Source organism: Furipterus horrens, unplaced genomic scaffold (genome assembly GCF_987537825.1).
Source record: "Furipterus horrens unplaced genomic scaffold, mFurHor1.1.pri manual_scaffold_11, whole genome shotgun sequence".
NCBI lineage: Eukaryota > Metazoa > Chordata > Mammalia > Chiroptera > Furipteridae > Furipterus > Furipterus horrens.
The window spans coordinates 60,505,441-60,521,518 of record NW_028327181.1 but is presented as its reverse complement, the minus strand read 5'-3'; the positions used below and the strand labels follow the sequence as shown (position 1 = coordinate 60,521,518).

Sequence of the window (16,078 nt, the reverse complement as noted above, 5' to 3'; positions counted from 1 at the left end):
AGAGTTCACCTGACAACTTCTGGTTGGTGACTGGCTTGCCTTCCTGAGGCACAACGTGCTGGAACACATGCTGAGTACCCTGCACCGAGGCCCTCTTCAGAGAGATGTCCAGCAGGTCGTGGGTGGTCCCGACATTCTGGGCGAGTACGAACTGAGGGTCGGAGTTCAGTTTCTGAATCAGAGCAGCTACCTTCTCCGTATTCAGTCCTGTTGGAAGACCAAATGGGTTTATAACACACAAAAAAAGGTGAAGAGGGCTGATGCGGGACTCCCACATCCCGGCTCTGAACTTCATCAGAGAATCCTGAGGTGACCATCGCAGTGCGGAAGCCCTTTACCGGTGTCGTCCCCCAAGATGCCGTCTTCCCCCAGGCCGCTCCAGCCCGCCCAGAGAGAGAGCTCCATCTCCGGCCCTTCCCCGCTCCCAGGCCTCCGGCGCTCCGCGGAGCAACGAGAGAGGACCCCGGGCAGGCCCCGGCCAGGAAGAGCGGCGCCTCACCCACGCTGTTCATGGCGCCCACACTGCGCGGCTGGGGAACGGGAGTTGCCAGGGTCCTCAGGTGAGCGCCCGGGTTTCACTGCGGATCGCTGGCGAGCAGTCCAGACCTGCCTCTCGCAGCCCCGGCGCCGGAAAGACGAAACGGGCCGGGAGGGGGCGGAGGGCTGAGGCCGCGAGAAACGGGGTCCGCGGAGGGACAAAACTCCCTCCCTCGCGTTGCTGAGTCAGTGCCCACAGGCTGTTGCCCCGCTCGGCGGAGGGCTGACGGGGGCGGACTCGTAGGCACGCTGCGTCCTGCCCGCGTCCGCGCCCCCGGGCGGCACTGGAGGCCGTCCCGCCCCTGCTGCCTCTCTCAGCTGCTCAAGGTCCTCCGGCGGCGCGGGCACCCGCTGGCAGCTGGGATCCGGCTTCTTGGCCACCCGCGCGCCTCCTGGGACCTGGCCGGCTGGGCGTGCGGAGCCTGAGGAGTTGGTTCCCTGCCGGCCCAGAGCCCGAACACTCTAGCTCTGGAGCATTGATTCCATTAAACCTCTTCAGGAGACAAGAGGGGGCGACAGGGTGGAGCTGAGGGGCCGCATATTAAGCACAGACACAGCTTAAGACGGGTTGACTCACCACAAAAGATGGACCCAAAGGCTCTTCCTATATAGAGGCGTCCTTGGCTGACCCCTCACTGCGATTTCACTGGCAACTTGTTGCTTGGGTTCTAGTAAGAACCAAGTTCTTGTATTTGAGGGGAAATGGGTACCAAGCCGCTTCTCACCCTCTCAGAAGCTACTACCACGGTTCCACCAATGTGCATCTGCTAATTTCAAGAAAACTACCCCTTCTGGCCTTCATGGAGTTGGTGACTGTCACCTACCTAGCCCAGCATGTACTGTGGAGTTAAACCAAAGGAACTGACAGAGGTCAGTGCTAAGCATCGATGCTGTTTTGCAGACAATGCTGTTTTGCCAGACTCTCTAGAAAGCCTGCAGGAGCCTCCACCCAGGCTGTCAAAATAACTCAGCTGTTTTCCAAGGTTTTGAGATTGTTTAGTCCTTTTATTTTGTTTCATGTGCTCTGAAATCACAAACCTTAGTGAGATGTTAGGATGGGAACTACGAGTGATAAAACAAATACAAATATATTTTTCTTATCATTGAAACAGTGAGAATCTTATGTGAAATCTAGAATGTAGATCCTGGTTTGAAAAGCATCACTGGTTCTAAGAACTAGTATCTGGAAAAATTCACACTAAGACACTAATCATTCATTTAAGAAATCACAGTGTCTGTGTCTCCAGCAAGACCTAGCTAAAGTTTGGGGATGTGACCTAGTGAATATCTCCAACAGGGCCCATTAACTGTCCTATCCTGAGAGTCTTCCGATGTATGAAGAAAAGCAACAGGCTGAAAATTACGCTGAAAGAAATCATTGATCCTTTCACAAAATGATGTTTGAGCATCCTGCCCAATTCAACTCAAAATTTTTTTCGATATCTGCCATATACCAGACACTCGGCAAGCTGCTGATGATATGGAGACTAACAAAGCTTAATCATGCCCTTAAGAAACTCACAATGTAATGAGAAAGATGCAAAATAACTTAAGACAACCTGTACTAGCATACGAGTAATGCTGTAGAAACAGTAAGGAGAGAGCTGTTAATTAGGGCCAAAGGTGCTTGAAAGAAGAGATGACCAGTAAGGATAATCTTAAAGATTGAATAGGTTTTTAAAAGAAAACAAAAACAGAAGAAAGGTGTGCAAGTCGCCAGCAAAGGCACGGAGGAATTAAAGCACAGGGTGAAATCATATTCAAGAAACGGCATCATAGTTTGATGTGGTTAAGAGCAAGGAAGGTTTTGAGATCAGAGGCAAGGTGTAAGGACTGGAAAGGTAGGTTGGGTCAGGATATGAAGGGTTTTATATGCCATGCCAAAGCACCTGGATTTTATCATATGGCTAATTAGAAGCCAAAATAAGTTCTTTAAACAAAGGAGAATATGCTCAGTTCTATGTTTAAAAAAAAAGCCCAATGGCAGTGGGAGGATGATTTGGAGGAGAGAGATGCTGGAGATAGGGAAACTAGTTAGAAGCCTATTCCAGTAGTCCTTTTGGGAGATGACAAAAGCCTTGAACTGTGGAAAGGGAAGAGGTACAGATAATCTGGAAGTTTTCAGTTAAATGAGAGGATGGGTAGTGATATCATCTACCAAGAAGGGGAATACAGGAAAATAGACATGTTTGGGAGTATGTGAGTGAGCAGATGATTAATTCAGTTTGGACATTGTCAAGTTTGGAGTTCTCACAGTTCAACCAGGAAAAGTCCAGAAGGCCAATTAAAAGATGTCTAGCAATTAAATAGGACACAGAGGTCTTGGGACAATGAAAGCAACAAATTTGCAGAGGGAAAGAGAGTAAACCAAAAAAGAGATGTGAACCAAGAATAGCACCCTGGGTGGCAGCATGCAGTTGTACGGGGTATTCATGGCACAAGGGTGCCAGGCTGAGTGGGGTAAATGGGGCCTGAAGTTCAGTTCAAGCTCTGCTTGCCAAGCCATGCACCCTGGCCCAGGTCTGTGCCCAGTCAATATGGTGCACCATTTACTATGTCTTACAAAGATGCCATATGGGGGTAGCATTAGTTATGGAAACAGGAAGCTTTAAAGACCTGGTAAAGGCAAAGGATCCAGCAGAAAAAGATACAGCAGTCAGAGAGGAAGGAGAAGGCCTGGAGAGTTATGTCCTGGAATCTCAGGAAGGCAAGGAGAAGATGGTGAATGAGCCTGATAGCTTCAGAAAGATAAGATTGAGTTTGGTAAACTGGGTGAGAGGTGACCTTACAGTGGGCAGCTTCAGGGGAAGGACAGGGTGGGCAGAAGCCACACTGTAGTAAGTTGAAAGAAAAGGAAATATCAGGTAAACTCTTTTGGAAGAAAAGGAAAACTTATGTCTACCTAGAGGATGAAACATAGAAACCTGGACAGATGAGAGATTAGATATATTGATAAAATAAGGGCCCAGGACAGGAGGGATGGAATCTTGGGGAAGGTGGAGGGGACTAGTTTTGCAGCTACTGCTACCCTTTACATGCCAATGATTACATTTCCCTACCCCATTACCAGAGATGCCTATCATCATCACTTTGCCAGTTCTTCTGCTCTGCCCTCATTGTCAGGGTCACACCCTTAGTACCGACTTTCCACCTAGCAACTCACACCCATGCACTCGGCCCCCACATGGTCACAGAGAGAAGGTAGAAAAAGAAACTGGTTTCCTAGTAGGTCTACCCCAAATGACCCACTCAGGAAGATGTTTCTATAAGAATAGAATTCTTAGGATCTAACTCCATCCAGAAGAGATGTTGTTGGTCCCTGTGACACCTCATGAAACAAAACAACCAGAAACTTAATTCTAGTATGTGATCCACAATAATAGAAAAGAGAATCTTTATAAATCCTGTCAAGTGACTTCACCTGCCATTGCAGATATGCTGTTGCTTCCATGGGCTGCCCCCAGTTAAAGCAGACAGGGCTAATCTCAATACAAAGTCTTCATCCTCTGACCCCCTCTTTGTTGTCCACCAGTCTTTGACATGGGTCAATCAACCGCGTCTATTTTGATGGAAAAGACCAGATTTTTCTATTGTGTGGAAGTCTGGGCTAGACTCTAACACAAAAATTCTGCAATTCTATGAAATCTTTAAGTGTTGCCCCAATTAACTTTGAGATTTGCTTTGGTCAAAAAGCCTCCTCATTTTTCACCAGACCTGACAATAAATTTCAGGTCACACATTGTAGTCCTACTGGGCCAAATTCACCTGGATGTATTGTTTGGTCTGTGAGGTGTTTTAAAATCTTTCAGCTGATATTTAGAACTGGGAAGTTCTGTATACAAATTGGGTTTTTGGCTTCTCTTAAAAATATTGTTTCTGCCCTGGCCAAGTAGCCACTTGCTTAGAGTATTGTCCCAATATGCCAACGTTGTGAGTTCAGTCCCTGGTTGGGGCACATACAAGAATCAACCAATGAATATAAAAATAAGTAGAACAACAAATTCTCTCTCTCTTCCCCCTCCCCTTTCTTCTCTAAAATCGATAAATAAAAAAATTTTAAGTCAAAAGAAAACCTTGTTATTTCTTCATCATAGTCATTTCTCCATCAAAAGTGAAAAAAACACAACAACAACAACAACAAAAAAAACAGGTTAGGATCTAGTCAGTGTATCAGGTTGGCCTCACAGTGGCCACCCTTTCCTTGGGGGGTGCAACAGGCCATGGGGAAAAACAGGTCAATGTGACCCGTGTAATTTCCTTTATATCTAGCTTGCTGAACTCATTTTTTTGGCTCCGGATACTTGAGTTTCTCAACCCCTCATGTAAGGTGACTTAGGTGGAGTTTGGGAGGACTACCTCTCTCCTCCACCCTTATCCCTACCCTTAACCCGTAATTCCTGCCTCCCTGGGATGAACAAAGCCAGCAGGAGCTGACTCCACTAAGGCTTTCAGATACTGAATCCTGGGACTTGCTGGGCCCAAAGAAACTTACATTCCTTCACTATAATTTTCTTCCAGAATACATACACCCATCTGAGTATTGGTAACTGGCAGCTTCAGGACTTTTCCTACCTTCCCTACCATTCCTGCACTCTATGTGGGCTTAACCCATACCTTGTGTCCCTCTGCTCAGAGAACTTCAAATTCAGATTTTAAGAGTTTCAACATATTTGACATTCATTTTAAGTTATGACTGGTTCTTGGTCTTCTTCTTCTTTTTTTTTTTTTTTAAATAAGCATTTCCCAGTGTTCTAGAATGACATTATACCAGCAATTATCATTCCTACCTCTAGATATGATATTTTTGTCATTCACTGTTCTAGGTGCCAGCAACTCACAGAGCATACCAGACAGAGGAAACAGCATATGCATAGTCAAAGAGGCATGAATGGGCTTGAGTATGATTCAGGAACAATGAGAAAGTCTGGCCAAGATTTGTGAGTATTTGAATTATGCAAATTTGAAACTGTTTGTGATAAACTATTAATAACATCTTACTGTAGGCATGAAATTTGAAGCATGTGAATGGAAGCCTTCACAATGTTTAACATGTGTCAGGAATTCTATACTTTAAAAGCTGCTGGTAGCTCAGTGAATTAGAGTTCTTCCCTTCAATAAATTTACATTTATCACTAAATAGTCTTGCTAAATACTATTACTAAATAGTGTTGAATTATGGATGTTTTAAATTTCGTATGAAGTTTTTAGCAATGTATCCCTTGCATAAAATTCAACTGCACTAGAATTTGGTGTGGCAAGAGTATAGAGTAAATCGTAGGGGGAAGAAGACATAGGAAGTGAGAAATAACATTGAAAACATGGTTTATAAGCAGATTGAAGCTCTTTGAAGGGTATGCATTTTTAAATTTAAATTATATTTTGTTGTTTATTCTATTATAATTGTCCCAGTTTTTCCCTTTTTGCCCCCTCTACCCAGATGCCCCCCTCCCTCCAGTAATCCCTACACCATTGTTCATGTCCATGGGTCATGCATACATATTCTTTGGCTACTATATTCCTTATGCTGTACTTTTTACATCCCCATGACTATTTGTAACAATCAGTTTGTACTTCTTAATCCTTTCATCTTTTTCACCCATCTCCCCAACTCCCTCCCATTTGGCAACCATCAAAATGTTCTCTGTATCTACGATTCTGTTTCTGTTCTGCTTGTTTGTTTATCTTGTTTTTTAGATTCAATTATTGATACACATTCATTGCAGTTTTATTGTTTATAGTTCTGATTTTCTTATTAATGAAGATGCTTTAACATTTCATATAATACTGGTTTGGTGGTGATGTACTCTTTATCTTTTTTGTGTCTGGGAAGTTCTTTAGCTATCCTTTAATTCTAAAGGATAGCTTTGTTGGGTTGAGAAATCTTGGTTGTAGGTCCTCGCTTTTCATCACTTTAAATATTTCTTGCCAATCCCTTCTTGCTTTCAAAGTTTCAACAGCTGACAGTCTCATGGGGGCTCCCTTCAGGGTAACTTAACTGCTTTTCTCTTCCTGCTTTTAAGATTCTCTCTTTGTATTTAACCTTTGGCATTTTAATTATGATGTGTCTTGTTGTGGGCCTCTTTGGGTCCATCTTATTTGGGATTCTTTGTGCTTCCTAGACTTATATGTCTATTTCCTTCACCTAAGTTAGGGAAGTTCTCTGTCATTATTTTTCAAATATGTTTCCAATTTCTTGCTCTTCCTCTTCTCCTTCTGGCACCCCTATGACACAAATGTTGGTATGCTTGAAGTTGTCCCAGAGGCTCCTTACACTATTCTCATTTTTTAAAATTTTTTTCTTCTTGCTGTTCTGATTGCTTGTTTTTTGCTTCCTTATGTTCCAAATCACTGATTTGATTCTTGACTTCAACCACTCCACTATTGATTCCCTGTAAATTGTTCATTATTTCAATTAGTGTATCCTTCATTTCTGATTGGATCTTTTTTATGCTGTTGAGGTCCTCACTAAGTTCCTTAAGCATCCTTATAACCAGTGTTTTGAACTCTGTATCTGATAGATTGCTTGTCTCCATTTCGTTTAGTTCTTTTTCTGTATTTTATAAATATTTTATTTTATTGATTATGTTGTTACAGTTGTCCCAATTTTTTCCCCTTTGCTCTCCTCTGCCCAGTACCCCTTCCCTCCAACATATAAGTTCTTTGGCTTCACCCTTTCCTATGTTGTTCTTAACGTCCTCCTGTCTATTTTGTACCAACCAGTTATGCTTCTTAATCCCTGCACCATTTCTCCATTTCTCCCCCTTTCCCCACCCAGCTGATAACCTTCCACATGATCCCTATACCTATGATGCTGTTCCGATTCTGGTTTGCTTAATTGTGTTTTGTTTTTATTTTTTAGATTCAGTTATTGATAGTTGTGAGTTTGTTGCCATTTTAATGTTCACAGTTTTGATCTTCTTCTTAAATAAGTCCGTTTGACATGTCATATAATAATGGCTTGGTGATGATGAACTCCTTTAGCTTTACCTTGTCTGGGAAGCACTTCATCTGCCCTTCCATTCTAAATGATAGCTTTGCTGGATAGTGTAATCTTGGTTATAGGTCCTTGCTTTTCGTCACCTTGAATACTTCTTGCCAGTTCCTTCTTGCCTGAAAACTTTTTTTTTGAGAAATCAGCTGAGAGTCTTATAGGAACCCCTTTGTAGGTAACTCCTTGCTTTTCTCTTGCTGCTTTTAGGATTCTCTCTTTATCTTGAAACTTTGCATTTTAATTATATGTGTCTTGGTGTGGCCCTTTTTGGGTCTAGCTTGTTTGGGACTCTCTGTGCTTCCTGGACTTCTATGTCTATTTTCTTCACCAAATTAATGAAGTTTTCTTTCATTATTTTTTCACATAAGCTTTCAATTTCTTGCTCTTCCTCTTCTCCTTCTGGTACCCCTATGATTCAGATGTTGGCACGTTTAAAGTTGTCCCAGAGGTTTCTAAGCTTCACCTCATTTTTTCAGTTCTTGTTTCCTCATTCTGTACTGGCTGACTTTTTTTTCTTATGTTCCAAATCATTGATTTGAACCCCAGTTTTCTTCCCTTCACCATTGGTTTTGTTTGGATTTTCCTTTGTTTCATTTAGCATAACCTTCACTTCTTCCCTTATACATTAGCAGTACTTAAGCCTATCTGTCAAGCCTGTCAGCATCTTTATCAGCAGCGTTTTGAACTCTGTTAGGTTGGCTATCTCCTCATCGTTTAGTTCTTCCACTGGAACCTTGATCCATTCCCTCTTTTGGGCCATACTTCTCTGTCTCCTCATCTTGACAGGCTTCTGTGTTTGTTTGCCTCTGTGTCTTAGGTAGAGGTGTTGCACCTGTTATATTGTAAGGGGCAGAGCCCTAGATATTCATCAGTACAAGGCAACTCATTTCACCACATTGTGGTGCTGTATGTGAGGGAGGGGTCGGAGAGGAAACAATGCCACTTGCTCAGCACTCGCTCCTTTCCCAGGCACTTCTCACACTTCCCCTATGGGACTGGAGCCTCTCTAGTTGTTGCCCTGGCCATCGTTCCCAGAGTGGGTGGGTCAGAAGACATTCTAGGACCATGGGGGCCCTTTAAACAAGCAGACTCTGTTGAAAGACCAGCAGTTTCTTTCTCCACCCCAACCCCCACTGGTTTGCACAGTCAGAAGCAATGAAGCTTTATTTTCCCCAATGCTGGAACCATAAGCTGTGCAGTCTGGTCTGGTGCTAGGAACATTCCCCAGGTGTCCCTCCCTACTTTTTAAAACATGTGACTGTGCTTTCCACCAGCCTGCCGCTACCGCTGCTGCTGCCACCACCACACCACATCCTCTCTGCCCTGGCTCCACCCCTCCTACCTGTCTGGATGAGTATTTCCTCTTTATATCTTTGTTGGACTTCCATGCAGCTCGATTTTCTGGAACTTCTGGTTCTAGTTTTGAGGTAGTTGCATTCCTTCTTAGTTGTGGAGGGAGATGCAATGTGTCTCTCTAGGCTGCCATCTTGGCTGGAAGTCCTGGACTTTTGATCTGTTCTTTCATTTGGACCATGTTTCTTTATCTCCTCATTTTGGCAGCCTCCCTGTGTTTGTTTCTATGTATTAGGTAGAGTTGTTATGACTCCCTGGCTTGGTAGAGTGGCCTAATATAGTAGGTGTTCTATAGGGTCCAGCCGCACAGTCTCCCCTATTACCCAAGCTGGGTACTTGAGGTGTGTCTACCACGTGGGTTGTGTATATCTCCTCTTGTAGTTGAGCCTTGATTGCTGTTGGCAGGTCAGTGGGAGGGAGTTACCCAACCCGATCAGCTGCAAGGACTTGGCTATGATCACTGACCACCTACCTCCAACCACCATGGAGAATCAACTGTGGAGGGGCCCACTCCACAAAGCAGGACTTACTTCAGCAGGGCTCTGGTGCCCACTGAATCCACCCCTTCAGTGTGTTGCTTGTGCAGTGTTTGGGTGGTGGTGCTCCAATGTGGCCTATAATTGTCCACTAGGTGAGCAGGCTCTGGGGCCTCCTAGGAGGTGCAGGGTAAGGTCAGCCACCACCTGTGTTCTGTCTGGAGCCACCCAGCATATGTTACAAAGCAATCTGCAGATGACCTTGGAGGGCCCCAATGAGGCCAAGCTGTGAACCAAGGCCAGCTGCTACTGGTGCCAGGCCTGGGCCACTTAGCAAGCAGTATGTGAATCATTGAGACCAGATGCTGCTTGTTTGAGAGAATTTAGGAAAATCTGAAGCATAAGCCAAGAGAAGCCATTTGTACAGAAAAGTCACTGGAAACAGTGGGGGTAGGCCTGAAAGTGGGGTTAGACAGAGCCTCAGAGAATCACTAGGGTGGGGCACACAGTGTGAGCCAGGTTGATGGAGTCTCAGATATGGCTCTTGCTTATGAGCTGTGGCTCTGAGTGGGGAGGGCTCAGTAAAGGAACAATGGACACTTCTGTCTAGGAGAAAGCTGCCCCCCAGCTCTCACCCTGGTATCAGACACTTCATTTCCTCCACATGTGCCTCCGGTGTCTTTCAAGGTTCTGCCTCAGTATTGGAATTCAAAGGGAGTAAGTCTGCATAAGTTTGTGTGTGTGCCATTTAAGGGGAACTGTCTGAGACTCCAGAAGTTTCTGTCTTACACTGCCTTAGTCCCCACTGGTTTTTAAGTCAGAAGTTATGGAGACTTATTTTTCTGGCACTGGATCTCTGGGCTAGGGGTCCTGGTGTGTGACTGGGACCCCTTGCTCCTGAGATATCCCTCCCAATTTTTATCGGCCAAATGTGGGTGTGGGACCAGCCTGTTCTGTTCCTCCGCCCCTCCTACCAGTCTTGATGTGGTTTCTTCCTTGATTCCGTAGTTATAGGACTTCCATTCAGTTTGATTTCTGGCAGTTCATAATAATGGTTGTTCTGTAGTTTAGTTGTAATTTTGATGTGGTTGTGCAAGGAGGCAAGCCCTGTTTACCTTCGCCACCATCTTGCCAGTAATATTCATGGAAATATTACTATACCCTCAAAATCCTACCATAAGCAGTGAGAAGATGGGAGAGAATATTCTTCTAGTGATAGTGCTCATAAAAGGCTATATGTTGGCACTGTTCTTTTCTCAAATATTTTATTTCTCTCTCTCTATGCATTCATTCAACTGCTTATTGAACACCTACTGTTTAGCAGCAACTGTACTAGGCACTTGAAATTCAAAAAATGAGTAAGGCATTAGTCCCTGACCTCAAGGAGCTTTAATCCAGTGGAAAATAAAAAAGAAAACTAATCACTTTTTTTGATTAATGCAAAAAATATTCAGTGAGCACTTACTATGTGTCAGGTACTGTATTAGATGTAGAAATACACAGGAAAGCCAGCCAGACAAGGTTCCTGTCCTCCTGGTGCTTACATTCTAGTGGGGGAGACACACAACAAACACGTATATTAACATAATTTCAAAAGTGGAATAAAGAAACTAAAGCAGCATAATGTATTAGTGACTGGCCAGGGACAGTGGTGGTATAAAGAGCTCCTCTGAGGAAGTGACCTTTGGGGCTGAGACTGAAAGGCAATCAAGATCCGGCCATATGAAGATTGGTGAGATAAAGCTGCAAGAAGAGGGAACAAGCAGGCCCCGACAAGGTCATAAAGAACCCAGCTCCTGCACAGCACTGGCACCTGCCACCCACAGCATTAGCACCATCCTTGGACTTCTTCACCGAATGCTTCCTCCTTCAAGTCCAGTGGGGAAAAGTCTGGCTTTTTCTTACCTCTCTTAAGAGTGAAGACCATCTCGCTCAGAAGCTATTGGTAAATTTTTCCCTGAATTTTATTGTCCAAAGTGAAGTCACGTGCTTTCTCCTAAACCAATCATTGGCTAGAGGAATGGGATTACCCTTTTATCAGTCAGTTTTATTCCCACTGCAGTAATCAGTTCCCCAACTGGGGTTTGAGGAGAGGGAGTGGGATGGATGTTGAGAGTCAACTATAATGTTCACTATACCATAGTAAGGAGTTTAGAGTTTATTCTAAGTGCCATGGGAAGGAATGAAGGGACATGATCTGATTTATCTTTTTAAGGATACAGTGCAGATATTTGTAACACATTTAATTTGAAAAAATAACATTTAAAAATATATAGGACTCCTAAATATAAAAAGGAAAAAGACAAACAACCTGAGAGAGAAATGGGAAAAGAAAAAAAGACCTAAATAGGCATTTCACAAAATGAAAGTATGACTGGCAAATAAGCAGTAATGACAAAAGTGCAGAATAAAATTGTAATAAGATGTCACTTTATATCTAGAGAGGCAAACATTTTAAAGGCAGACAGTAAAAAAAGGAATATTGAGAATTCTTGCATACTGCTTGTGGGAGTATAAATTAATATTACCACTTTGGAAAACATTTGTCAATATTTTGTAAAGTTGAAGATTTACATACTATATAAGCTAGTGACTTTATTACTGAGTATATATTCTAAAGATACTCTGCCCAATATGGTAGTCAGTAGCCACCATGGCCCTTTACATTCAAAATAATTAAATTAAATACAATTAAAAGTTTACTTTCTCAATTCTAGTAGCCACATTTCAAGTGCTCAATAACTACATGTGGCTGCTATATTGGACAGCATAGATATAGAACATATTCATCATCACAGTCGGTTCTGTTAACCCCACCCTAGAGGAGTTTTGTATACGTGCACTAGGTGTTGTAGTCAAGACTGTTTATTTTAGCATTGTTGGTGATTGCATACAACCTGGAAAATATCCAATAATTTATCAACAGGAACTTGCATGAATTGTGACATATTCATATAATGGAATACTACACAGAAGTGGAAATCAACATGGATGAATTTCAGAAACATAATATTGAGAGCAAAAAACATACAGTGTTGCAAAGCAAATGGCATGCAGCCATTTTAAAGTTCAAAAGCAAGTAAAACTAAATAATGTATTGTTTAGAGATATATACATATGTGGTAAAATAAATTTCAAAAAACAAGAGCATATTAAAGATCAAATTCAAAATATTATTTATCTTTAGGGAAGAGACACAGTCTGCTTGAAAGGTGTTAGCAATATATTATTTTTAAAACCTCGATGGGTACATGAGTGTTAATTTTATTTATTACACCTAATTTATACATTATATTTTGTATACATGAAATATTTTTTCTTAAAAAGATCACTCAGGCTGCAGTAGAAATAATGGACTGGAGAGAGACAGGAATGTAAGCAAGAGACTTGTTAAGAGACTATAATTTATCCAGGCAGAAGGTGAATGGTGACTTGGATCAAGCAGACAGCAGTGGAGTTGAAAAGAAATAGATGAAGATGGCATATTCTTTGGAGGTGATGCACCCTAACCCTAACCATTATGTTCTGGTAGACATTCGCCCAGTGTGATGTGGAGCATGGAAGAGGAATATCTAAGTCAGACTGGGAGCCTTAGGGAAAGCTTCTTAGAACAGATGTTAGATCATCTGAGTTTGAGAGAATTTGAGCTTTGTTAAGTGATAATGAATGAGGAAAGGCATTCTAGTTGGAAGTAATGGCTTACGCAAAAATCCGAAAGCAGCAGGTCTCTGTTTGGGAACTGAAGAGTGCAAGGATAGAGGCCAAACATGGAAAAGCCAGCTGTGCCCACTGAGGGGCTGAGATCTTATTCTGAAACACAGAGGACACTGCCTCCATTTTTCTTTCACAAGAAGAAAGGAAGATGCCTGTGAACTGTTGTGAGAAGCTAGCTACAAGGGGGTCCTGGTTGGGCTACTCTGAAAACACTTCTCTTTGCACCTATGCTCACCAAAATCTAAATTTTGTGGAATTAGAGAAGAATTGAAAGGAAGATAAAAAGAAAAGAAGGGCAAATGGAAGAGAAAATGATAGAGATGCTTAAGGAGAAATGAGACCTTTGAGGAAATAATAGTTAAATACCACTGGAGACCATACACCCTGGTTTCCTTTTAGGAATGCTTTAGACTGGCTTTACTTAAAGCTGCAGTGAACAAACCCATAGCTTTTTTTTTAAACTTCTTTTTTTGTTTATAAACTATGATTTTTTCGTATTTGAAGCAAATATTTAAATATAATTATGGCATTCTTGTTCTCTTTTCTGAGGCTTTTCTTGAGATGAAGCATAAAAATCTCAGAATAAAGTTAACGGGCAGGAGCTGGTGACTCAAACCCACCTTTTCCAGTGTATACCCTTTGTAATGTTTTCTTATAAAATTTCCAATTTTGCTTTTCAACTTTTTTTTAAATTTAATTTTCTGTCTTCCTTGTTCCAAAAAGAATGATTCATCAGATAGAAGTAAAGCAACACACTCACATGGTACATGGAAAACTGAGAAAAGATAACCTGTGTGTCACCTGAAAGTGGATGAAAACAGTGGTGTCTCTCTATTTAGGACTGGGTGGGGGAGATGGGGAATTTTGTTCCTTAAAAGCCCTCAATTAAAAAACCTGATTTCTTATATTAAATAATAAAGGCAGCATATTAAATTTTTCTTATGTTAAAGGCCAAGGTTTGAAGGACGGTAGACCTGGTTTTAGGTCCTAACTACTATTAACAGTCATAAACAGTTATTTAATCTGAGTCTTAGTTTCCTCTCCTGAAATGTGAGTCTAGTTATAATAGCTAAAATTTATTGAGTGCTTACAACGCCACAGGTCTTACAATATATAAATTTTAGCTCATTTATTTGTTACCATAACCCTAAACCAGGAGGTAGATACTGTTACTATTCCTGTCTTACAGATGAGGAAATGTAGGAACAGAGAGGTTAGGGAACTTGCACATCATCACACAGCTAGTAAAGTGGTAGAGTTAGGATACATACCCAGGTACCTAATTCCAAAGAATGTTAGCTCTCTAAGCAAAAGATATAATGTAAGTGGAAGCATTTTGAAACTTAAGTACTTTAGACATGCCAGTCTAAGCAGTAAACCTACAGATTTATAAATTGCTAAGGGTTGTTGTATGTTATTTTTCAATTTGCAACAAAGCAACCATTTGTAGATATTCCATTGGTGGATGGTTAGATTATGGGGGTTTTTACTCTAGGCTTTGACAAATGGAACATAATCAGGAAGCTTTTCTTAGGCACATACATATGCAGCTGTAAGTTTTCACATTGTCCCAATTTTTAATAATTTATTTTTATTGTTTTTCATAACCATTTATTCCCCTTAAACCCTCTTTCACCTCCCCTCTACAATCACCATACTGTTGTTCATGTCCATGAGTCCTTTTTTTTTTTTTTTTGCTCAATCCCTCCACCTGCCAACATATTGTCCCATTTTCATTGTCTGACATAGGTAGAAAATCATGATAACCACTTAATGCGACAAAAAAAATCAGTGCCTTAATTAGATGATTGATAGCATTTTGGAATCATAAAATGGATTATGCCTACATTTAGAGTGATCAAAAGAGATTGTTCAGAAATCTTTAGCAGAATTATGAACTTGTTGATAAATCATTAAATATTGTCTTAAAAATAAACATAATCTACATCTCAAATTGAAGCAAAGTCCTTTAGACTGGTCACTTCCAAGTGAGCCAAGTTTGTTATTAAACATTTTTATGAGTACTATAACTATAAAATTCAGGAATTCAAGGCTATGATTCTTTAGTGATAATGAAGTTTATATCCTTTTTGGTGGAATGTTTTAAATGATGTCCTTGAGCTGCCTATAAAACCTACAAATGACAGCTAGAGTGAAACATTACGTGTTCGGGGCTGAGAATCTGTTACAGAAGGAATATACAATTTGCAAAATGACACACAAGGAGATAGTAAGGCCTCCTAAGAGTTGTTTCATTATCATTCAATTTATTTTAATATCAATCATATAACATGAGGGCTCGCAGGATCTTAGAGATTATCTTTTGGTCTAGTACTTCAGTCTGGAGTCTCTGAAAGATTATGGTGAGCAGCTCATTACTGGCCAAGCCAGGATGAGAGGTCCATTTTTCAAAGCAACTGTTTGTACATCTTTTAGCTTCATGTACACCTGGTAGCTAAAACTTTTTCATGAGCAGTGTTGACTACACACAGCAGAGCTGCATTATACTACAACTCCAACTGCTCCCTTTAGCACCGATCATATTAAATAATACAAGTGGGTTGTGGCTTAGTCAAGGATTAAGTTCCCAAGTCAGTCAAAAATTAATTGTAGTCAAAATTATTCTTGGGAATTCCTTGGGAAAGTATCACTTCAAAGACCCAAACTCCTCTTCGTAAGCACAGCAGAACTGGTTTTTATTCCGTTTGAGAACAAAACGTAGTAGATGTCTTGTGTTTAGGAGCCATGCTGTATGAAAAATGCAAATCCTTGAACACTAGACTCATTGTTAGCACATGAAATGCTCACACTTTAAGATCCAAGGGGGAACTAGGACTGGCCAGGGGAGCTGAGTCCCCTCCTTGCCTCATGCTCACTTTAGGGCACGTGTTCTGTGAGTTGAACAGCAAGCCTAATGGTAGGAAATTTTTTCAATCACAGTTTACATTCAACACTATTCTATTTCAGCTTCAGATGTATAGCACAGCGGCCAGAAACCCATTCACTC

At 41.6% G+C, this 16,078-nt stretch overlaps 1 protein-coding gene across 1 annotated transcript in view; it reads right to left on the bottom strand.

The window, feature by feature from the left end:
- The window catches only part of BLMH (bleomycin hydrolase), a 44,884-nt gene extending 44,312 nt beyond the window's left edge, over positions 1–572 (bottom strand). The window contains exons 1-2 of the mRNA XM_090291994.1: positions 500–572; positions 10–207 (exon numbers count right to left, since the gene is read on the bottom strand). Of these exons, the coding sequence (XP_090148120.1) occupies positions 10–207; positions 500–512 (211 nt within the window). The 5' untranslated portion in view covers positions 513–572. The remainder of the gene's footprint in view (positions 1–9; positions 208–499) is intronic.
- Positions 573–16,078: the final 15,506 nt, after the last annotated feature.